The sequence below is a fragment of the Antedon bifida genome, chromosome 2 (assembly GCF_963402885.1).
Source record: "Antedon bifida chromosome 2, ecAntBifi1.1, whole genome shotgun sequence".
In the NCBI taxonomy this organism is placed as follows: Eukaryota; Metazoa; Echinodermata; class Crinoidea; order Comatulida; family Antedonidae; genus Antedon; species Antedon bifida.
The window spans coordinates 1986470-2011402 of NC_136227.1; the positions used below are offsets into that span (position 1 = coordinate 1986470).

At 33.4% G+C, this 24933-nt stretch overlaps 1 protein-coding gene across 1 annotated transcript; it reads right to left on the reverse strand.

Annotated features, from left to right (window-relative positions):
• Window positions 1-132: 132 nt before the first annotated feature.
• LOC144835712 (carboxypeptidase D-like) lies at window positions 133-24830 on the reverse strand. Its single transcript, XM_078690778.1, has 25 exons — window positions 23910-24830; window positions 15988-16130; window positions 15239-15405; window positions 14718-14827; window positions 13633-13815; window positions 12939-13130; window positions 12311-12588; window positions 11911-12007; window positions 10667-10809; window positions 10258-10424; window positions 8427-8791; window positions 7617-7753; window positions 6980-7077; window positions 6613-6850; window positions 6400-6508; window positions 6087-6289; window positions 5615-5736; window positions 5258-5456; window positions 4536-4677; window positions 3901-4050; window positions 3541-3654; window positions 3203-3267; window positions 2890-3021; window positions 2103-2391; window positions 133-1070 (listed from the first exon to the last, which is right to left on the reverse strand). Exons 1-25 carry the CDS (start codon window positions 24739-24741, stop codon window positions 829-831), a joined length of 4917 nt encoding a protein of 1638 aa, XP_078546904.1. The 5' UTR covers window positions 24742-24830; the 3' UTR covers window positions 133-828.
• Window positions 24831-24933: the final 103 nt, after the last annotated feature.

The following is a 24933-nucleotide window of genomic DNA, read 5'->3' on the forward strand; positions in this document are numbered from 1 at the left end:
ATAACAAATTATCAAAAATACCCATCATCACCCAACAGTGATTAAAATACATAATATATAAATCATATTTCTCTCTAAATTATCTTATTATCTATTCAACATTTAAGTACAAAAAATGTTCTTCAAATGCAATTTCTCAAATTCTACCATAATCATTTTAATATTTACACACCTGTCCTTGCTCCTTACTACATTTAATAAAGTATAAAATAATGCTTTACGATCTGTCATTTCAATTATTCACGGATTTGATGTACTGTACAAACATAACTTGTCCTGTCTTTTGTCCAATCTAAATATACACAATCATATTTTGACCAATCTCACTACAGCAATTTTTGGCATTTGCATCGGGGCACATCATACAAATAGCTCACTGTAAAAACATACATTATTTTTGTAAGCATTACATGTGCGTGGTATTTTAAGTTAATTATTTAGGCCTAGTCTACACTAGCTGACTATTGTATGTAAATTCAAAGTTTGCCAGTTTGGTGAATGTGCTTAAGCTCTGTCTACACTATCAAACTAGTTTGACAAAAAAAGTGTGATGTGATGTCATATATGACATCGTCATGTCCATATTGGGCACATCACATTTTTTCGTCACATAAACATTGATAGTGTAGACAGAGCTTTACGGTCTACAGTAATACAACCTTCTCCAAACACTGGCAAACAAGGAGTTTGTAAACAGAAGAATTCCGAGTACAACATTTGCCTTCATTAATACCCATCATAAAAAAACTTTGAAAATTTGAATATTGTATTCCCTTTGTTGATTACTATAAAACCTATCTTTCTATTTTATGAATATAAATATTATGGTCACGTATTAAAGATGACATCTTCCTCACTACTTGACCCACTAAAATTATCGTGATATCCGTTACTTAGTAACGTTTGTTTTGAATTAAAAGCTTTCATAGCCATGCGGTCAGCGAACTCTTCTTGGTACATCCGGTCACTGTCCAGTCGGTAAAATCCTTTCCTTCGTTGACCGTACTTGTGGTCACTACAAACACGTATTAGGCAGAGGATGAATAACATGATAACAGCAAGACCGACACCTGAAATAAAATAAATATAATTACAATAATAAATATTATTCATGTATTCAAACAGAAAAGGTTGCATAACAATTAAAGATGTATTGTCTCCCAAAAACATGAAATGAAGACTAATAAAAATCAGACCATTTTGTAGTTTTAACAAAGTTAATCACTTTCGTAGGAAAAAACCCCCCAAAAAATGTTTTCACTTATAAAATGACAAAATAAATGGATAAATTCAACCAAAAACCCATTAAGCCTTGTTCACACTGGACTTTAAAAATGGTAAATTTAACAATGTTAGCTTTACCCAATGTCATCGGAAGATTTGACCATCGTTCGCACTTATATATTTTCATGCAGTTTTACTGTGATGTTAAAAGCAATGATTGACTTGCATGTGTTAACATGAGTCGCATGTTCAGATTGGCCTTTTTAGCTGTGTGGTTAGTTTTACCGAGACCATGGTAAGTTTTACTTGGCAGGCAGTGGTTGGTAAAAGTAACTAATGGACTTGGTTAATTTAACACTGTGGGAACTGTAGCCAGTGTACGGATTAGACGTTTCTTGGTCATTTTAGTCGACGACTTTGTTAATTTGACCAAATTAAGTCAAGGCTTTACAATTAATACATATTACAAATAAATAACTCTAAAATAAATAACGGCTTTCGAATACTTTAAAGATGTATTGTCTCCCAAAATCATGAAAAATAAAGATTTTTAAAATCGGACTTTGAATAGGCCATTTTGCAGTTTTAATGAAGTTGTTCACTTCCATAAGAAAAAAAACGGGGGAAAAAAAGTATTTTACCTATAAAAAGACAAAATAAACAGTTAAATTACCCAAAAACTCATTGTCTTCCAGACAATTTGACCATTTTTTGCTTTAAATTACATTTTTCTCAGGTAAATAAATTGTTTTCAGACCCAATTTTTTGTGAGAGTGAATAACTATTATGTGACATTAAAATAACATATTCAAAAAAAAAATTTAAAAAAATATTATTTTAGGGGGACAATATATCTTTAAATGAACTCCCAAACTCACCAAATAACATAAGAAACATTGACGGCCTCAATCCAAAGAAAAGTCTTTCTTTATACAGTATTACAGTAATGTTACCAGCGCCATGGTTTGGAACAATGACGTCCACGTCCGTCACCTGGTAACTGTCAGCTTCCACGTGGATGTGGTACGTACCAGGAAGCAACAGGTGATGAAAGAACCCTTGCTCAGAAGATTTCACCACATGTTGGCGCCCTTCTACTCTTACTTTAGCTCCAATGATATTGTTACCGTGGTGATCTTTAACGCTGCCTTGTATGCCAAAGTGTGCCTGAAAATATCAATATTATTTACATTTTATGATATGTGATATTTAAATTTGCATATTTTTTTCTTTATGTGCTGCTACTGGATAAGATAATATGCAATAAACTATGATTATGATTACCCACAAAATCTAAATAATTGCATAGGTTAACTGCACTAAAGTGCCTGAAAATATCAATATTATTCACATTTTGTTATATTTGAAATTCCATAACATTTTTTCTTTTCTTTATGTGCTGCTACTGGGTAAGAGGAATCACTACAATAAACTATGATTATGATTACCCCCTAAAGTTCTCTGTAACTTGTGACCTTTTTTTATTATTTATAAAAAGATGAAATAAATGAAATCTAATTAATTAATTGCAAAAACAGGTTAGAGAGTAAACAGAATGTAATTACTGCAGTAACTGCAGTATAAGAATGTTGACATGATCTCCAATGGAAAAAAAATTATTTGGATTATGATAGTGATCGTAATGATGATTAAAGCTCCACCTACCTGTTCAATCATAGCCAATAGCGGCTTGCGGTGGGCGTGCCATATAGACTGTAGTTGCATGTTCTTTGGGTGATGGCAGCAACCAATGTAAACAGCTAATTCCAGACAATTTAAAGCATCATAATTATAATCCTAAAACAAACACATTGACTATTAATACAGAAATAAGCATAATTACAGTGACATTTTGTTCTCCATTTAACTACAAAATACATATATATTTTTATCCCAATATATTTTTAAATAATGCATTGATCAAGCTCTATTTTGAACCACTAGTTATTACTTTGACTAGAATAGAGAACAACCTTACCTGCATACTGCCAGACTGTGCATTCCACACTGCTCCGTTTACAATACCACCATCGAAATGTTCATCTGTACAAAAGTCAAACCAATTATTTATAAGATTTACACCAACATTACAATACAGAGCACAGCTTTAATCTTAAAGGCTATAGCAAAGATTCTAAGGGGGGTTTTTTTTTTCCACAAAAAGGTGCAAAAATCATTATGGGCTGCAGTTATGCCTAATTACCATCACTTCCACTGCTTTATAGTTTTAAAGGGGCATTTCAGCAACAAATTGGGTTAATCCTCTCCATACTCTTTCCATTTTTACTCCCACTCTCAAATTCATTTGTAATTTACCTTGTTTATCAGAGCATTGTGGGTTTCCCAGATGCATGTTGGGATGTGCTTGTGCATATGTACTTGCAAGGTATCTGAAAACATCATCGTCTGGTGTTACATTAACCCCTGCTTCTTTTAATAAAACCAAAAATATAATTTTATAATTCACCATCTTCGAAGCTAAAAACAACAATGCGCAGATAAAATACACAATTCATATTTTTAGCATTATTCATTTATTCACGTAAAAAGAACATAAATTGGTCCTACAAATGACAGATGTGAACATGTATACATTTAGTATGGATTTAACACAAAGAAGATGTTCCTGGTAAAGAATGAAGATGTATACAAAATAAAAAAAAATAAAAGACATACTCTTTTTATTAATGTAGTTGTACGGCAGCTTGACTACACTAGTTCCACTATAGAGGGCGACAGATACAGAGAACGGACTCTTCTTCATCCAATCTATTAATAAATCAGTCTCTGGTGGCACTCCATGGTGACTGGTGTTCATCTGATTAACTAATTAAAGAGAAAATATCAAATGTTATTTTTAGACCAGTGAGATATTTATCTTAAAAACTAAGTACTTCACTTCCCATAATTATATAAGAGAATTTTTTTAATTGTAATTGGCGAATATGGCCATAGTAGTCTTAATCTGATGAGACATCAAAAGTTATTCATCAGCAAAGAGAAATTAATAGTATTATTTAAAGGTTTGCATGGCAAGTAAAGTGTTTCCAAAAGGAAATAAAGTATGGTTGAGAATGTTCACAAAATTATTTGTTATTCGATTGATTTCAGAGTATGCTAAAGCTCCGTCAACACTACCAAAATTTATGTGACAAAAAAATGTGATGTGACCATATATGGACATGATGATGTCATATCACTACCATATGTGGGCATATCACTACCATATGTGGGCATATCACTACCATATTTTCACACATTACACTTTTTTTGTAAAACTAGTTTGATAGTGTAGACAGAGCTTTACTCACCTGGAAAACTTGTATCAATATCAATATTGTTGGCGTTGTTCCTCCCTCTGGTACTATCACAATTACCTTCTTCACCCTCAGCCTGCCGACTACCGTCTGGGTTTACCATAGGTACTAGGTGGATATGGGTTGTATCTACAAGCTGTATGATAATAAGGTAATATAGTCATTAGTGATCCATGTATAAATAATATACACCTTATAAGGTGAAGGTATCAATACACATCTTCTGTTGTCTTTTGAATGAAGGTTTTTTGTCAAGAAAAAAAACTCAAAAATCTCTGGTGTCCTGACAGCAAGCAACAAACAATGAATTTGTATTATTATACTGTAGATGAATGTATAAAATTAAAAGTTGTTTAAAACCAAATGCACTTGTCAATTGTATGACCCACTATACGACCCCCCGTGTCATGTATCCGATGTGGGTCATACCTTATGAATGCCATGACGCACCTGTGCGTCAAAAAAGTGATTTACCTTTAGGTGACCATGACGCACCCATTTTGATGCACTGTGACCACGGCGTTCACGATATGGTGGGTGGTAAAGTGACAGGCATTGACACACCATTGTTCATTGATGTGTACCATCTAGGTTTTTTGACGCACCAATGAATCAATATTATTTGTAAATGACGCACCTCTCCTGGGGGTCGTATAGTGGGTCATACAATTAACAAGTGCATAACTCAACAGAAATATATCATAAGGTGTACTTACCTCTGTAACTAAGTCATCAGTTCCGTAACTTGCAACAAGGTATTCAGCTAATGCTAGCAACAATTCACGACCTACGACCTCATTTCCATGAATGTTTGCAAGAAATTTAACATGTGGTTTGTGAGCTGGAACAACTTTGTGATTATTAACAGCAATTTCTAACGACCATATTTGGCGAAATTCTTTAGTCTTTCCAATCCTAGCAGAAACAAGATTACTAAATTATAACTAGTTGGAATTTTTTTTGAAAATGAAATAATTTTTTCAACCCGAGGTGTAAAATATACTGAATACTTCTTGGTATTATAATCAGAAGATCCCAATTTTACCAGGTAGTAGGTACCTGTCTATACTTACGGGTGCAAGGAACATATTGATGGATGACTAAAGGTTAAATTTCTCAGTTTTGCTAGCATGTCATCATACGTATGGTATCGCACAGTGTGTTCCAACTTTAATTCAACTGTCATGGACACAATCTACGAAAAAAGAAATAAAAGAATGGTTGTAAACACTAGTGCTAAATAAGTTAAATTAAGAGACCAACCAAGCTAAAATAAGATATGTCCAAAAAGGACAACTTGTTGACATCAATTTATTTCAGTACTAAACACCAACACTCAGAAATTATTATGAATTTATTGAAGATAACATTTTTTTTTTTGTTGATCCAATAAATCAAAAGTACTAAAACATTAGGATCCAAATGAAATTATTTCAAGAATATGAATTTAGTTTACTTAGCCAAACTGGTGAGGTTGATCAGTTGACAGCGTGAGGTAAAAAAGGATGCCCCACAATCATGTGATATTAAAATACATTGTCATACCTGGTTTCTCTTCACTGTGACCTCTTTTGTTGTCATACTGTAACCAGGGGCAACAATTGTTATTGTATTTTTACCCTCTTCTAGTAATTTATGAAATCGCTGTTGATCGGGTTCAAAGGTGAAAGGGCAAGTGTGACTCCATTGGCTGACTACAGCATCCGTTACCGTGGAACCTTGTTCATTTACTAGACTTACGTGAACACCTACAAAATAATGTTATATTTGAACATTTTTTTGTTAAAGTTAAAAAACTACAACACTGAACCAGCAGAAGAAAAGAAGAAGAAATAATTGTCTTTTGAAAAATACCAACCTTGATTTGCTTTCTTTATAAAGTTCATTATTGGTACAAGATTCTGTTGCCATAGTGATGGTATCTTGGAAACATCTGGATACTTACAACAGGATACGTGAGCAGTGATCTGGAAAAGAAAAAGATTGGTAAGCAAAAAACTCATCTGTGAAATCAGACATAAAAAAAGGGGTGGGATTATACCCAAAGTGGGATTATACCAAAACTACTCACCATATTAACATCTTTGTTCAAATACAGATAATCTTGCAGTGTGTTATTTGTATGTTTTAAATCAGCTCCATGGACAGTACCTGATGGAAACACATGTCCATTACAAGCAACATTACCCATGTGCATAGTGGAATGGTCCAAAGCATATGTCTCGGCTAAGTAAGATAATAGCTTATTATCCTCTGTGATGATGCCTTGGGTCTTCCGACTATTTTGAACGGGTGTATCTAGTGGAATCCTATAAATATAAGCCATATGAAATAATAAATAAAGTTTAAAGAATTAAGATACAAACAAGAAAATTATATTAACTTCAGTAATTCACATTTTATTGGCTACTTTGTACAAATCCAAAATAACACATTACCTCATCCAAAATCCACTTGATTCAAGACTTAAAGCAAGCGAGAAGTTTTGATTTTGAAACAAAGAGAGAACAGCGGCCACCTCAGGAGCCTCTTGGTTCTGAAAACAATACAGTGTAAGTCACAACACATCATATAGTTTTAAAATACATTTTTTTTTTACAGCTTCACACATTAGCTAAGGAAAATCTTAAATATTTATTGAAATACTGCTTTTCAGTTAGTTAAGTTTAAGCCTATTTTCTATTTGGCGAATTTATTTGCGTGAATCGAAACAGTTGACTAATGAACATGGATATTAATATTTTCATCTACTTTTGTGACGTGAAAAATTGCACAGCCAATCAGAATTTTAAAATGTTTCCTAATGGAAAACAGGCTTTACATTGTTAAAAAATCTTCAGTTCCTACATAAATGGTGGTATAAATATATCGTTAATTTGCTATACTAAATACTCTTCATTTCTAAGCTCTGTCTACACTATCAAACTAGTTTGACAAAAAGCGTGATGTGCCTAAATATGGTAGTGATATGCCCAAATATGGTAGTGATATGACATCATCATGTCCATATATGGGCACACACATTTAGTTTGATAGTGTAGACAGAGCTTTAGTGAATCAATAACCATATCTTACCACTTCTATCTTGGCCGATCTTTCTTTACAATCATTTTCCTGACTATTTGGAAATGAGTCCAAATCAACCGCAGGTAGGATGGTTATCCTTGTAGAGTCTAGTATATCACTGATGGTTTCATCCTTGTTCTCATGGCCTATATCAATAACAATATAATTTGTATGTTCATTTGGTATACAATTTGGTAATGTTTAATAATTGCTGCTATATTTAGGAAGATTTGAATGTCAGTATGATGGTCACGACTGTGTGACACCTAATTTATTGTGACTTTTTCGTTTTGATTTTACGATCATTCAGGAAACTACCTCATGACAATTTGGTAATGTTTAATCAGTGTTGCTATTTTTAGATTTCATTTATAGTGACTTTTTTATAAAATTAATAATAATAATTCTCTTTTGTATAGCGCTTAATTAAAATAAATATTCTCTAAAGCGCTACGACCACAAGGTTCGAACCAGGTGTTTTTCATGTTTGTAATAAATGTACATTCATAGTGACAAGTACCTTGTTACTGTCAGCTTTTCATAATGATTAACGAACATGCCAATTGGTTTGTTTATGAAAATGTGTTACAACATATAGCTACATAACCTATGCTATGCTACTATCAATAAAAGTTCCTAAAGCATTGTCAACACTATCAAACTGTATTGACAAAAAATGTGACGTGCCCATATATGGAAATGATGATGTCATATCTCTACCATATTTGGGCATATCACTACCCTATTTTGGAACATCACACTTTTTTTGTCAAACTAGTTAGATAGTGTAGACAGAGCTATATATTAACATTCACATACCTGTTGCGAAATGCCTCATTAGTCTCCATAATATCTCCCTACCAACAGGCTCGTCACCTCTCATTCCACCAATCAGAGCCACACTTGGCCTGTCAGCACTACTAGCCTCATGCTGATTGGTCAATTCCACTGCCAATATTGGCAGACCGCCAGTTGTCTGTCCCAACTCCTTCACCAAAGCTATGCTTGGATGAACCTGGCCAAGATTCCGTATTTTCTCAATAAGTTCTTCATTGGATATGTAGTGGCTAGCGTTTTGCGGAAGATTAAAGTCACGGGTTTCGGCCCAGCCCTTCGCTAGGGTAAAGTTCAACTGCACTGATGACCCTTCCGTTACAGTGACCTCATGAGTAACAGATTGGAATCTGTAATTATAAACAAAGTTTCATCGTAATTTATGAATTTTTAATTGTACCTTTAACCCTCTTAGTTCCAAATTCCCGAGAGAGAGCCATTTCCCCTCAACCGTATTCTTTTCAGAACAGCATTTTTGTAATACTCCAGGGAGTTGAAATTTTTCAAACAGTAATTTCATCATTTTATCATAAATGTATGAAAAAATGTTTCTAAAAACAAATATTCCTTATTAAATTTCCTGTAAAATGATGTATAATGTATATTTGTATGATTTATTTTTATTTATGAAATGTATGAATTAAAAAAAAATTCTAATTTTTAATTAAAATTTCCAAGAAATTGCTTTAAAAAATCGTATAAAAACGATAATAAAATGATATTTAGAAAACCCCAACAAACAAATATTTATAATACATACCTATAAATGTATATTTACTTGAACAAAAGTAATAATAGGAGAATTAGATACGAGTTATTTTATTCAAATAAACCGCCATCGTATAATCTTAGCCTAGGCCCAATCAAACCATCCTATCACCATCGTTAGTCTGAGCATGCCCACTATAAGCAAGTTACTCAGGCGAGTAAATTCTGACAACGTGCTGCATGGGCCTACAAACAATTCGTCTCGCGTTGCACATTTTTCAACAAAGGAGTCAGTATTTCCGGTTGTGTGACTAGATACGGAGAACGTGTAATCAACAAACAACATGATTTTGATTAATTAATTAGTTTTTAATTGATATTTCCAAAAGATTTTCATATAGCGAAAATTTTTTCGTTGACATTTTTCGAAAGAAAATTTTACGCTTGATCGAATAAAAGCTATCCCAGAATCCTCAGACAAGCAGAAGTTAGTGATTATCGCCCTCAAACACAGAAGGTACGTTTGGTGTGTATCGCCGACTAGGGGTTTTCAACGCATGTCCCATATGGTGTCTAACGCCGCCCGTGGCACTAAGAGGGTTAAGACAGCCTGTAATTGGCCTACACCTGTTGGATGTGATTGCAATGAAATAAAATAAATATTAAAAGTAATTGTTACTTTGTTTATAATTTGATTTTAGTAAATTAGCCTACACTTAAAGATGTATTGTCCCCCAAAAACATGAACAATGAAGATTAATCAAATCAGACTTTGAATACCTTATTTTGTAGTTTTAATAAAGTTAATCACTTCCGTAGAAAAAAAAACGAAAAAAAATTATATTTTCACTTGTAAAATGACAAAATGAATGGTTAAATTCAACCAAAAATCCATTGGCTGGCAGCCAATTTGACCATTTTTTGCTTTGAATTACATTTTTTTTCAGGTAAATACATTTTTTTAGATCCAATTTTTGGTCAAAGTGGATAACTATTACGTTACATTGAAATGGAATATTCAACAAACATTTTTTTAAGAATTATTTTTTCAGGGGGACAATACAATTAAATTATTTGTATATGATATAAAAAAGTAAATGTACCCTACCCTTCAAATGAGGCAGTGACCTGATAAGTCCCTGCAACTAAAAGTCTCCAGTAGTCTCCACCTCCAGCCGTTCTAATATCATGGTCAATGCCTGCTACTGAGATAGTCGCATTGGGTAGGCCCACGCCATCAGGTGACATAACAAAACCTTTCACACCTTTGTGTACCTACGAAATTACAGAGTAAATATATAAACAAAGAAATAATACACTGTATAATGTGTAGTAGTAAATGGGGTTTATATAACACACACCAGACAAAAAACAGACCAAAAAACAAACAAAAAACTATTTTAAAAAACAGATATATTCTTGATCATTTTCTCTCAAAACCTTTACACTACATGAACAATTGCCAGCCTTATACCAGCAATGTTGAGGCCTTGACAACCAAAGTTTCCGGTACATACCTGTGCCATATAGGCTAAAAGAGCTGGCTTATTAGCCTTCCAATAGCCTGGTAAGTCTGATTCATGTGGGTATTTATCACATCCCATCTCAATAGAAATATCAAAACAACTTGTGTGAAGATATATCCAGTCCTGCATACCACCTATAATAATGATAGTGCATATTCTGTTTATTCATATTTTTTTTTTATTAGAAAGAGGCTCTAAATCCTATTTAATATTATTGTATTGAGTGACACTGATGTAAAGAAGTAGTGACAGAAAGGAGAACATGGTCACAGAGTATTAAGGTACTTGTCATAAAACACTACGTAATACAGGCCTGTATTTTTGTATTCATGACTTTTTATATTTGTAATTATTTGAGCTTGTCAACGAAAAGAATTTCCTTTTTGGACCAATACAATTCTGTATTTATAGTGCGTAACAATATTAATAAATAAAAACATCTTTATATATTTTTAATCTGTTTGTTTTAATAATTATCCACTTGCATACGTCATACATTTATGTGAACCAACATATTTTAGTGGGTCAGATTATTCCATTATTCTTTAAAGGGGTGTTTGCTTAATAAACCAAAATAGGCAATGAATTATAAAAAATAATGTTTTTATAGCAAACACTTGTCAACATGTAGTCTTAAGGAAATTATGATCACACACAATAGGCATTCAACTGTGACTTATTAGTACAATGAAATGTAGAACCTGTTTTGAGAACTTGTTCCAAAATTTAATACATCATAAAAGTAAACAAACAGATGGGGCTTATGATAATCACATAATCTGTTTTGACGCAAATGTTAACAGTTTGGTGAAATATATTATATCACAAACAAATATTCATGACTTGTTTTGAAAATGTGTAGCGCAATGTTTTCTCTATTTTGCGGTATATCTAAAAGAGCTGTAGCTTGGTGGTTAACGTTCTAGCCTTCCAATCCCAAGGTCCAAGGTTCAATCCTGACCTAGTGAAAGGGTTGTAACTCACGACTCTTTCAACTCCACTCCTTAAGCCTCAAATGTAACTTAGTTTATTAAGCACGATAAATTATAAAATAGTTTATCCATCCTGTAATTGGCAAGTTTGTGCTCGCTGTTGGATGCGTATAAAATTTCTTTAAAAAAATTAAATCATTTTCATTATGTAATACTGTCAGTATTTATTTAAGTTTAATTCTTATTAATATTAATACTAAAAACCAAAAAAAGAAGAGGAAAAATAAGCAATCAATATAATACCTTGTACATTATACCAGGCAGCTCCATTTGTGATTCCATCCTTAAAATACTCGGGATACGTCGGGCATGGGTGGCCAAAATGCATTGTGGCATGCGCCTTGAAAGTAAGTAAACAACATGGTTATATGGATACAGTAAATCTGGTAATTTAATAAAACTGAAGAGTTATATGAATTTTTCATTAACATTAATATTTAATTGTCTTATCTGGTAGTGTAATTATTTTAGCACTTCAATTTAAAAGTTATGATTTATCAACAGGTAGCAACACTATAAGCTTTTCATTAATTTAAATTATTGCCATCGTCAATTTTAATTTATGTACAGCGCATTGAGAGCTTGCTTATATGCGTAATATAAGAATGAACTATTATTATTATTATAGCAAATTACTACTTACATATGAATAAACCTTTGATATCTGTTTAAACATGGCATCATCAGGACATTTACTGTACGTTTGTGACAATTCTTGATTGTCATCAAATGGGTAATTAGCCACGAGTGACCCGCCGTGAAGGTTAGCAGAGAGGACAAATGGGTAGGACCGTATCCATCGCATCACTGCCAACGTCTCTACTTGAAGGTCACCCGTTGACCTGCCAAACTGATCAGGAAAGTTCCGGTTTAGGTCAATGTGTTTTGCATTTTCACGACCAAGTAAGCCAGTTGTATCGCCTGGTAGATAACGGAAAAGAAAAATTAATCATGTACAGAAATAATACATTTTTTAATTTATACAAAACTTTTTCAAATTCAATTATTATTTCAATGAATTATGAACTATTAATTTTGCTTGATAAACAAGTACAGTACTATGTATTGAAACAACATACAAGAACATAGACATTTGATATTTAAAAAAAAATTTTTTTTTTTATCTTACCAATACATATTTGCACACCCGGGTGGGATTCTATCAATCTAAAAAACTCTCCCAAATCCCAACATTTTAAAGGTCTCCAATTTCAGTCAAGACAGCCAGGTGAGACCAATTGAAGGAAGTTTAACAGAAATATAAAACTTACTTGGGGAAGCAATTTCATGTCCATCTGGGTTCATCGTGGGCATGATGTGTATCCTTGTGTTATCCACTAATGATGTGATCTCTGGCAAGCGTTGGTAATTCTCACATAAATACTGAATGAGTAGTAATAACATCTCACGACCTACGACCTCGTTGCCATGCATGTTACCTACATACTTGAACTCAGGCTCACCTTAAATGCAAATTTAAATTTTGAAAATGAAAAAGTTGACATGCAGTGAAACCAAGATTCCAAGATCGTTTCTCAAAATTTGGAGAAAAAGATAGTACCTCAATTCAAGTACTGTATATCCTCTGTTATACCCCACCCCTCTAGAACACGGAATTGGGCCTACTTTGGGGCGTGTGACTATACCTGGGAAAATCCTGGTTCAAATAATTCATCTGAACTGGCTAGAGATAGACCAACATCTAGACCAAAAGTCAATAGTGAAGATAATTTTGTATTTTTTATATATTCTATTGTATTTAATTTGCAAGCATTAGTCTAGTTTCCCACAGTGAGGGATTAATAAAGAATTCAGACATAAAGTAGGGGGTGGGATTACACCCGAAGTGGGATTATACCCGAGGATATACGGTAGTATGGTTCTTAAATGTGCTAATCTGTTAGAAAAATTCCCAAACAAACCCAAATGTTAAGTGTTAATTTATAGGTCCAGTTATAGGCTCACCTGGTTCATGTAATCCCGGGTTGTCTGTAATCTCCAAAACCATTAGTGACCTACCCTGTACCGAGTCTCCTATGTCATACATACGTGTAATTTGAGGGTAAGCATTAGCATAATATGCTAAAAAGGCCTCCATCTCATCGTGGTTATGGTGAATAAATGACGTTGGTTGTAATGCCTCAAAAACTAAAACAAAAACCGAAGAAAACAACCCATACTGTTAGTATGTTAATATTGTTATGTCATATGATCTATATAAACCAAAATATTTTCATGCAACCATTTTGTTAAATAAAACCCTGTTAACAAATGAGGATAGAAATTATAATAACCTATTGAAAAAGAAAAGCACTGAAACCAAAGATGAAACAATTTAAATAGAGATTTAAGAAAAATAATTATTCAAATCCAAAATATAAACAAAGAAACAGAGGAGACATGGTTTATCTTTTTTAATAATTTATCTATGACATATTTTTTATGTACATCCTAATTAGTCAGTAACACCACAAATTCTGTGGGCTGCTTTTTACATTACTGTTTTGCAGAATAAATATTGTTCAGCCTATTATATCTTCTTAGTTAACCAACAGGTTCTATCAACTCTGAATAAACGCATTTATTTTCTTCCTAAAAAGATAGTCCGTTGTACTACCAAATTTAAATTGAGGCCAGGACTTATTTTCCTGTTTCAAGTTTGATTTAAGTTGAAATATAATATCAGAGTTGTGACAATAAACAACATCAGATAGCTTGTGGAAACAAATAGCGGACAGCCAACTCCTGTAATAAATACATTTTATAAGAATGGCTTAAATTGTAAATAAAGAAAAGGTGATGATGATGCTGATAATGATGATGTTCATCATTATGATGATGATAATGATGATGATGATAAGTATTTGATTTGATTACAATTAAATGATGCCAACAATGAGGAGGATATTGAATTATAATGTTGTTGTTGATAGTGATGATGATGATGATGATGATAATGGTGATTATGATAATGATGATAATGAAAATGATGAAAGTAATAACAATGACAGTAAGAATGAAATTAATATAACATATATAAAGGTATTTACCTTTTGCCGTTGTCAGTTGCATTCTTTTAGATATTGATGTCAACCTGAATTCAACCACTGTTGCATCCCCTGTACCCACAGTCACATGCTGTGCTGGCCCAGACTCATAGCTAAACAGAAATATTGAAAGTAAACATTACATAAAATGTGTGTGTGGATGGTGGTAAAAAAACAAACTTGGTTGACAGTATATTGATGCCAATCAGATTAACCTGATCACTTGATCAGTCAGATAATCTCAATGATCCACAGACAACTCAATACAGTCAACTCTCCCAATACCAGACACCCTTGAGCTGGCCAAATATTTCTGGTTTTCTGGTATTCAGAATGTCTTTTTATAAAAATGAATTTGGGACCTTTTGGACCTCAAGAAAATCTGGTTTTGCAAGAGTTTCTGGTTTTCAGAGAGTACGGTATTAGGAGAGTTGACTATACTTACCAAATTTAACTACAAATTAACTTTATCCATATATTTATCACCAAATTTATAGATTTTTCTGTTTAGTTTGCATACATACCCGTTTGCATACGCGTTTATCAAGTACTTCCCAGGAAGCAGCAACCGCCAGAAATCGCCATTTGCAATTGATGTAACATTGTGACTGATGCCCTCAACTACAATATCAGCGTTAGCAATCGGATCACCACTGTCATCTACTACAGCACCTTTAACACCTCTGTGGACCTAGCGTAGGAAATAGCAATGGTTAATAAAAACATGCTTAAAATGTTTAGAAAATTCAATAGAAACATGATCACGCTTTATAATACTAAGTCTATGTTACTTAAATTCTAATGTGTTCTTCCCTTAAAACGAAAAGACCTGGGTTGGTTTATCCCTGAGGTAAGCAACTTATCGATAAGGATGACAACAATGTAATCAATCAATCAATCAATAATACATTTATTTCTCAAATAAAAACAAAATACAGTTTACATTTTCTAAAATAATAGATAATAAATGAGAAAAGGATTAATGATAATTTTAAATTCATGGCGGTGTATGAAGTTATCTACTGCCGTTGACGATGCAGATGACAACATGAGGATGTATTAGGATGACAACATTTTAATGATGATATTGATGGGGGAGGGGTCGGGTTGGTGGATATTTGTAATAAGCTGTGTTATCAGTTGATTTTATTTAATACACTTTTACTATATTTTGAGTTGTGTAAAATAATGATCTACTGTATGTATCGATTAAAATTGGTTAGGGTGGTGCGCAGGGGTGGGGGGATAGGTAGGGATTATTAGAGTAGCCTACCTCTTCCATATACGCCAGTAGAGCTTCCCTATTATTGTTCCATTCCGTCGTCAGTTGAGATGGTTGTGGATACTTACAACATGACAACTCAATGGTAATCTCAAAACAGTTACTATGGAGATAATTATAATCTTGCATTCCACCTATAAACAGAAAAAAAGAAAACAAAATAGAAATACATTATTTGATCAATATGGGTTTTGTTGTCTCTCCCACTTATTTGTAAAAGATTTGTTAATACTATTATACTATGCTATCATTCCACAGATAAACCAAAAATATATTATTTGATGAAATTTGGTATCAGTATCACCATGCATTTTGTTGCTCCTCCCAATTATTTGTAAAAAGATTTGTTAAGATATTTTTAATGTAATTGTAATTCTATATTCAAACATTTAAATTATTCATCTTTTTTTATTCTATCCTCCCACTAATTTATACAGTATAGCATTATTTGACAGCACTATGTAATATACTGTATTATAACATCAGAAATATATTTTTTTTTAAATTTGGATGATATTCTTTATATGAATTATTCAATTTTTTTTAAATCTGGGGAATTATTCATGAAGTGTATTCCTTTTGTAATGAGCTTGATTAGAATAAAAACAAGCTTATTACAATAGTATACACTGTACAGTCCACCTGCTCAATGGGACATGACTTTCAAATTCTGGTTTAATAATCGTCTTTTATTGTTTTACATGGACAATAAAGCAATCATGCATTTTAAGTAGCATACTTTATATTAACACTTATGTTTAAAAAGCTTGTAGAATTTAATACCATCTGTTGCAATTTAAAAGCATCAAAGTTTAAAAGCCAGCTTGCATAACAGATGTAGTCCTAAGTGTATTGGTAAAGTGGATTGATAATATGATTAAAGATTAACATATGTATGGTACATTCATACAGATTTAACATTATAAATGATGTAAATAAAAGTAAATAAGTTACTGTACAAGACATTTATGAACATTTTTTATTTCCTATTTATATTTATTTATAATAATATTAATTATATAAAAATATATTTTCTATTAAATGTTAACAAAATAAGATATACAAGAGACACAGTTGTGCTGTAGTACAGTAGGCATATTGTTGCAATGTATTTGTAACTTTATACAGTGTTCACTGGCTAAACAACCAATAGCATGGGCAGCCCCAATGCAACTACCAACCAGATACCTAGAGCAGGGACCTTGTCCCTGTGCATTATACCACTTTATAATCTATTTTGTCTCTTTCACATTTAATAATAAATATGTAGTTTTTAATCGCATAATTCTAATTACAATACATTAATATGAGCACATTTCTGCAAAAGATGAAACGAGTTACTATATTTTAATTTTTTGCTACTGTATTTTATATACCGGTATGCCTGTTTTTTATCGTACTAATATTTTCCAATCTTTAGGAATAATTTCTATTATTTTATTATGATAATGTTTTTGACTGGCTGCGCTCATGTACGGGCTGCACATTCGCTACTCTAGACTAATATGTAATAGAATTTCATGAGACGACGAAATAAAGTAGATAGTTTGTACTGATGATGATAGTTGTTACCAAGATATTGTAGCGCTATTTAATTTGTATCAGGAAGGTGGATTTTACTTGCTTTTGAAACTCTTAATTGAGTAACGGTAAGCCTAACTAACTATGCTTAGGTATTCTAGTCACGCACTCATGCAGTTATGCCGGCCAGCTACGGTTACACCTGTGCCTAGTAAACTGTATAGAACAATGAAGGCTTTTGGTATATGCCGAACAGTCCCTACGGTTCGCGGGACCAAAGCTGGTTGCAAAATGAAAAGAAGGATATCCGTGAGAATAACTAAAAGAACTAAAGCACATTTTAACGAACACTATCCGGCGTATATAAATGAACGTAACCGTGTCATTGTGAAATGTCAAGTTAATAAGAACATTCCAATTAAACAACAGCTTAACGTATGTTGTTTCAACGCACGTTCAGTCAAGAATAAAACTCTATCTATCAATGATTTTATATCAACTAATGATCTCGACATTTTATCTATAACTGAAACTTGGCTGGGAACGTCTATTGATAAAGCCTCTATAGGAGAATTAGTTCCACCAGGTTACGATTTTAAGCATATACCACGTCCCTGTCGACATGGCGGTGGAGTAGCTTTATTGACCAAAACATCAATAAAAACCAAAATTTTACGTTCCAGCAAAGATAGAGGATTTACTCAATTTGAATACATGGACTGTGATGTTGATATAGATGGTGTGATATTGCGCGTTGCCACTGTTTATCGTCCGCCACCATCTACTGTAAACGGCCTAAAGATTAGTGATTTTTTCGATGAATGGTCTACGTTTCTCTCCTCGTATGTAACAATTCCAAAAGACATTCTAATTCTAGGAGATCTTAATTTTCATTTAGATGTCGCGGAAGATCGTAACTCTCAGCGTTTTGTTGATATTCTTGAGTCGCATGGTCTAAAACAACTTGTGAAGGACCCGACACACAACCATGGTCACACATTGGATGTAGTTATTGTTAGAGATACAAGCTGTATGGTATCTAATATCTTAGTAACAGATCCAGGCCTTTCTGATGAAAGTGGGAAAATGACTTGTGATCACCTTGCCGTTCATTTTAGAACAGCTATAGCGAAACCTAGTCCGATCTATAAGAAGGTTACCTTCCGCAAGTTACGAGCCATCGATGTTGATGCGTTTCGGAAAGATATCCAGTCATTCGTCTCTTCGACATCGTTATTAAATCCTGTCGATGAACTGTTGTCCACATATGATATTTCATTGCGATCATTAATTGACAAACATGCACCTTTACGTACTAAGGTTATTGTGCAGAGACCTAATTGTCCTTGGTACACTGATCAGCTCCACGAAGCCAAGCATCTTCGACGGAAATTAGAGCGCAAATGGCGCAAGACCAAACTCGCAGTCGATCATCAACGCTATCGTGGTCAGTGCTCAATCGTAAATCGACTACTACATAAATCTAGAATCGATTACTATTCTGAAAAGATAGCTGCCTGTGATCGAAATCAAAAATGTTTATTTAGGTTGTCAAGACATCTATTCGGTGAAACTGATGACCCGACTCTACCGAAACGCACATGCGCCAAAGAACTCTCCGAGGACTTTATTTCCTTCTTTAATTCTAAAATTGCAGATATTCGTCATGATATATTGGCGAATGTTGACAAAGTTAATGCTCAAGAGAGAGATCCTGGAGAGACCACGTTTGATGCAACACCATTAGTGGAATATACGACGGTTTCTCTAGACGAAGTGCGAACAATCATCCTAAAATCAAAGAGTAAGTCATGTGAATTAGATCCTCTACCGACATGGCTCCTGAAGGAGTGCCTTGAGGAACTTCTGCCTTTGATAACAGCTATCGTCAATGCATCACTACAGACGGGTTACGTTCCACGCGATTTTAAACATGCGCTTCTTAGACCTCTCATAAAGAAACCTAACCTAGATCCGGAGACTCTCAAGAACTATAGACCTGTATCTAACTTACCATTCATGTCCAAAATTCTTGAAAAAGTTGTTGACGCAAGCCTAGAAGAACACATTGTAATTAATGGCATTCATGAGTGCAATCAGTCGGCATACAGGAAATTTCACTCAACGGAGACTGCCCTTCTGAAGGTCCAAAGTGACATTATCGCGTCTCTAGACAAGGGTTACGCTTCTGCGCTTATACTACTTGACCTTTCGGCCGCCTTTGATACGATCGACCATCAGACACTACTTCAACGGCTTTATCATCATTTTGGAGTACGTGGAAATGCCCTAGCATGGATTGCATCTTATCTGAAGGATCGTTATCAATCAGTGTTCATTAATAATGCGCGTTCGAATCCACTTCCCCTTAAATATGGAGTACCACAAGGATCGGTCCTTGGACCGAAGTTTTATTCGATGTACACGAAGCCCATTGGAGACATCGTTCGGCGACATGGACTCGGCTACCAGTTGTATGCGGATGATACGCAAATGTACGTTTCTTTTCGCCCAAATGACAAGTCAGAAATACAATCTGCTCTAATTTCGATGGAAAAATGTGTTTCAGATGTCAAGGTATGGATGACCCAAAACATACTGAAATTAAATGAAGGAAAAACGGAAGTGATACTCTTTTCGTCTCGGTACAATAAGACCAGTATAAATTTGGACGTGAATGTCGGAAACATAGTTCTAAAACCAACGTCGACTGTGAGAGACCTCGGAGTAATTTTCGACAAACATCTTACTATGGATTCACATGTACAATCGATCTCCAGGCAGTGTTATATGCACTTACGTAACATCTCTCATATCCGACGTCATCTAACATATGATGCCACGAAATCATTGATACAGTCGCTGGTGATCTCTCGTATGGACTACTGTAACGCCTTACTTTATGGTCTGCCGACTACAACTATTGATAAATTACAAAAAGTCCAGAATACGGCAGCGCGAATAATTACGAAAACCTGTAAATATGAGCACATTACACCTATTTTGAAGGAGCTCCATTGGCTACCGGTGCAGGCACGCATAAAGTATAAGTTACTTGTACACACCTTCAAGGCATTGCATGATCAGGAGCCCACTTACATCAATGATATGCTGAAGGTTTATCAACCAAATAGGCCATTACGATCACAGGATTCTTTTACTTTATGTGTTCCTAGAGTTAAAACTAAATCGTATGGTGAAAGGTGTTTCATGAAGGCCGCGCCGACTCTATGGAATGCTCTTCCATACCAGCTCCGCAGTGCTTCCTCCTTGAACATTTTTAAGGGGGAACTTAAAACACACTTATTTGTCTCATACTACAACAATGATTGATTTCAATTTGAATATAGTATATTGATGCCTATTTTTGTAATCTTGTATTTTTCTACTGCAATTTGTTTGGTCAATTATTGTGCAATAATATTTTTAATTTTTAATCAATTTAATTAAATTAAAATAAAAATTTAAAAAAAATAAATAAATTAAATAATAATTAATATGTAAATAAATTGTATTTTTGTAATCGTAGTTTAAGAAATTCCGACCTATTTTGTATATCGTTCATTTTATTTTCTATTTTATGCGATTTTAATTAATGTACAGTAAGAATATTTATAACTTAGTTTAAGAAATTTTATTTCGTATAATTTGAGGTTACTTTTGTAATTATTGTTTATGATGTTTGTCTTTATGATGTGAAGCGCCTTTGAGCATGAGTTTTCATGAAAAGGGCGCTATAGAAATCTGGTAAATAAATAAATAAATAAATAATGGACAAATAAAGCTTTTCAGTATTCAGTAAGTAGGAAATCAATGTTTTCAAATTTGAATGAAATAAAAACATACACAGTATAACATCAAATTAATTTTGACATTGACCATGAGAAAAACTGTATGATATCTTACACAAAGCCAATTAATCAAAATAAACCCACAATAAAATGGTATTAATTAATCAAATGTCAAAATCAATTACTACTCTAAACAGTTAAATTTTGGTATCACAATATTATTAGTATACTGTACCTGTGTGAACTCCATGGGTGAGCGACCCTAACCAGGCCACCACCACCTGATCAGAATTACTGCATCCGATTGGTTTATTATGGGAAAAGGGACGACTGAATCAATGTCATTGAAATGAAAATATGCGGCAACAATGCATGATTTTGTGGGATGGTCTCTGAGGTAAACAACGCATTTAATAACCGGAGAAAAAATCAATAATCAAAACAGATATTCAATGATATAGTTAGATTATCAAATTATACCAGAATGAAATTAAATTATAAAGCTATGTCTACATGTAATATTTTGACAAAAAAAGTGTGATGTGCCAAAATATGGCAGTGATATGCCCAAATATGGTAGTGGTATGACATCATTTTTTTGTCACATAAAGTTTGATAGTGTAGACAGAGCTTAAGCTTCTTACCAACATTTTAATTCTTGGAGTAATTGGAGGAGGTAAATAAATGAATTATTTATATACAATAAGTTGTACACATAGTTGGCAACACAATAAACGTTACATTGTTTCTTTGGGTAAAAGTTAAACTCTGTTAAAGTGGCTGGAGGAAGGGGAAGGGTACATTTAGTATGTTTACATTACTGTAGATTGTCTTAAGGGGTGTTTGTCTCAACGGTACACCGTCTCAAGGGGTGGGGACTCCCAAATACAAAGCATATAACATACATGAGGCACCTCATTTTACAATGTCAATTTGTATGTCCTAGGTAGCTTATAAAAAAATCCTGAATCCGCCAATGATTACATTCTGATAATATATTGTAGGATATTAACTACTGTGTCTGCATTGTTTTTATTCAAGTTAATTTGTTTGTCATTGTAATGGATTTAGTACCATATGGAATAGGATGAGCTTAAACTAGATTACCATATTGGGATTGATGAAAATACAAGTGTTTAAAGACCATACAAATTATGTTTACTGTTTAGTTAGTTCATTTTATTGCTTCGACAATAAAACAAACCATTAAAAGAATACTATTAAAAATAAAACTGATTGTACTGTATGAAACATCAAACATTACCAATATTAATAATTAATATAACTATATTTCAATAATAAAAATATACTGTTTTCTTCTTACTCAGACACTACAATATAGGTCATACAGGCTGAGGCATGGATATCTTTCCTATCAACGTTTCCTACTTCATAATCACAGAGGTATCTAGTTGGACAGCATTTAATGTCTCAAGTATATATCATATATTGTACCCTTAGGAAATGGGTAGATATTTTTAGTATTGTAGGGAAATTAAGTAACTTTTAAAGTTCTTCTTTAACATATTAAAACTAAAAGCATACAGTTACTGTACTAAATAATACCACCATGTACTATACACTAAATTTAGCTTTAATAAGCTCTGTCTACACTATCAAAGTTTGACAAAAAAAGTGTGATGTGCCCAAATATGGTAGTGATATTCTCAAATATGGTAGTGATATGACATCATCATGTCCATATATGAGCACATCACATTTTTTTTTGTCACATAAAGTTTGATAATGTAGACAACAAGGCTTTAGAGTTTGTTTGTAGTTTTTTAAAAAGTGTTTGAAATTTGAGAAGCCTTTATGAAATGTGTTTCCTCTTTGGTTTTACATTGTGGTTAAGGTAACCACAATATCAAGTCATGCCTTTGTTTGATTTTTTCTATTATACCTAGTATCAGTCCATCAGATTGTTATTTCCATTATTGTATGGAAACATTTTGTATAGATTCATACAATCGCAAGATATAATATACAATTACTAACAAAACTAACTGCAAAAACTGTCAAAAATTATTTGATATATTGCATAGTTTAATGGAGAAGAATTACATCACAAGTATGTCTAGACAGGCTATTAATAAATACATATTCTCTTAAAAAATGGTTGTGATTTGGTTTTAAATATTAAATGTTATGATTCTATTTAATTGACATGTCATAATAAAATACAATTGTTGGGGCCTTCATGAGATAAGCTTTTCCAGGTTCCAATCGAGAGGCCTGGATCATTTTAAATTACAGATACTTTTTGGCATCGAATGTGTACATAGGCCTACAAAAAAACTGTAAAGTACACTGTATAAAGAGAGACATAGGCATGTATATTTTTCGGCACTATTGTACTTTTTTTCGCATTTGAAATCATATCGCATAAGACTTCAGTTACTCAGCATGAGTATTACTCAGCATGAGTATCACCGCCGCTGGGTTAAGTGGAGAGATTGAGGTTCGAAAGTATACTAGTACCCTTTTTTCTACTGTATATTATTTTTATTTAAAAACAAACCTACCAGACATCTGTCTGAAAACAAACTTGTTAGCCTTAAATAAATAAATAAATGTGAAGAGAAAAGTTGTCTTCCTCACCTGGTACGTCGTACCACTGGGCACCATTTGTAACTCCTCCTGGAAAATGATCGTTCCATTTTCTGCATCCTTCCTCTATATGCATTGTTTTATGGCCATTGGCGTACACTTTAGCAAGGTGTTTGAACAAATCGTCATCCGGAGCTGCGCTGTAGTATTTTTCAGAATGCGAATGTGAATCATCAAACGGATAACTAGCAACAAGACTACCACCGTGAAGATTCGCCGACAAAACAAATGGATTATTTTCGATCCAATTAATTAATAATAGCGTCTCAATTTGTAGCTTCGGTTGACCGCTTTTACGGAATTGATCGGGAAAGTTTCGGTTTAAATCAAAATTGTTAGCGTTTCTTCTACCTTTTACTCCGTCGCAATCACCGACCTGCGCCAATTCAAATCCGTCTGGATTCATTGAGGGCATAATATAAATATTTGTTTCATCAATTAATTTTGTTACTCGTTCATTAGTTCCGTAGTTTTTGCATAAATATTCAATTAAATAGATTAAAATCTGTCGACCTATGACCTCATTTCCATGCATGTTGCCAACATATTTAAACCATGGTTCCCCTTTCTCTACATCATCAGGGTTGTCTGTAATCTGCACAGCCCATAATTCACGGTTTGTCACACTTTTGCCTACACTTTTCAAACGGACTATGTCCGGGTACATGTTCGCATATCGCCTCAATAATTCAGTCAACGACTCGTAATCATAATACCTAGATGTATCTATGGTGCTTGTCGAACTTGACGATAAAATTCCCTTAAAAATTAAACAAAAAAACAGAATAAAAACTATAGAAAACTGTATAATTACGCGACACATATTTAACTTTCGTACTCACTACGCCATCTTCTATAATAAAATACCAACATATGTTACGTTTATGACGCGTGGTACACAACTTAGCATTGGTCCAAAGGAGGATATAGCAGTACACCGACAATAATATTGACCAATTAAAAGGCGTGTTAGACGCGTTTATTATAGAGGTCGCTGTATTACGTAAACATAAAC

Coding starts and splice junctions, on each gene's coding strand:
- LOC144835712 (XM_078690778.1), bottom strand. CDS start 24,741: ATGTGTCGCGTAATTATACAGTTTTCTATAGTTTTTATTCTGTTTTTT. Junction 8,792..10,257: donor GTCACTGCCTCATTTGAAGG/GTAGGGTACATT, acceptor TTATAATTACAG/ATTCCAATCTGTTACTCATG. Junction 5,457..5,614: donor TCAATATGTTCCTTGCACCC/GTAAGTATAGAC, acceptor TGTTTCTGCTAG/GATTGGAAAGACTAAAGAAT.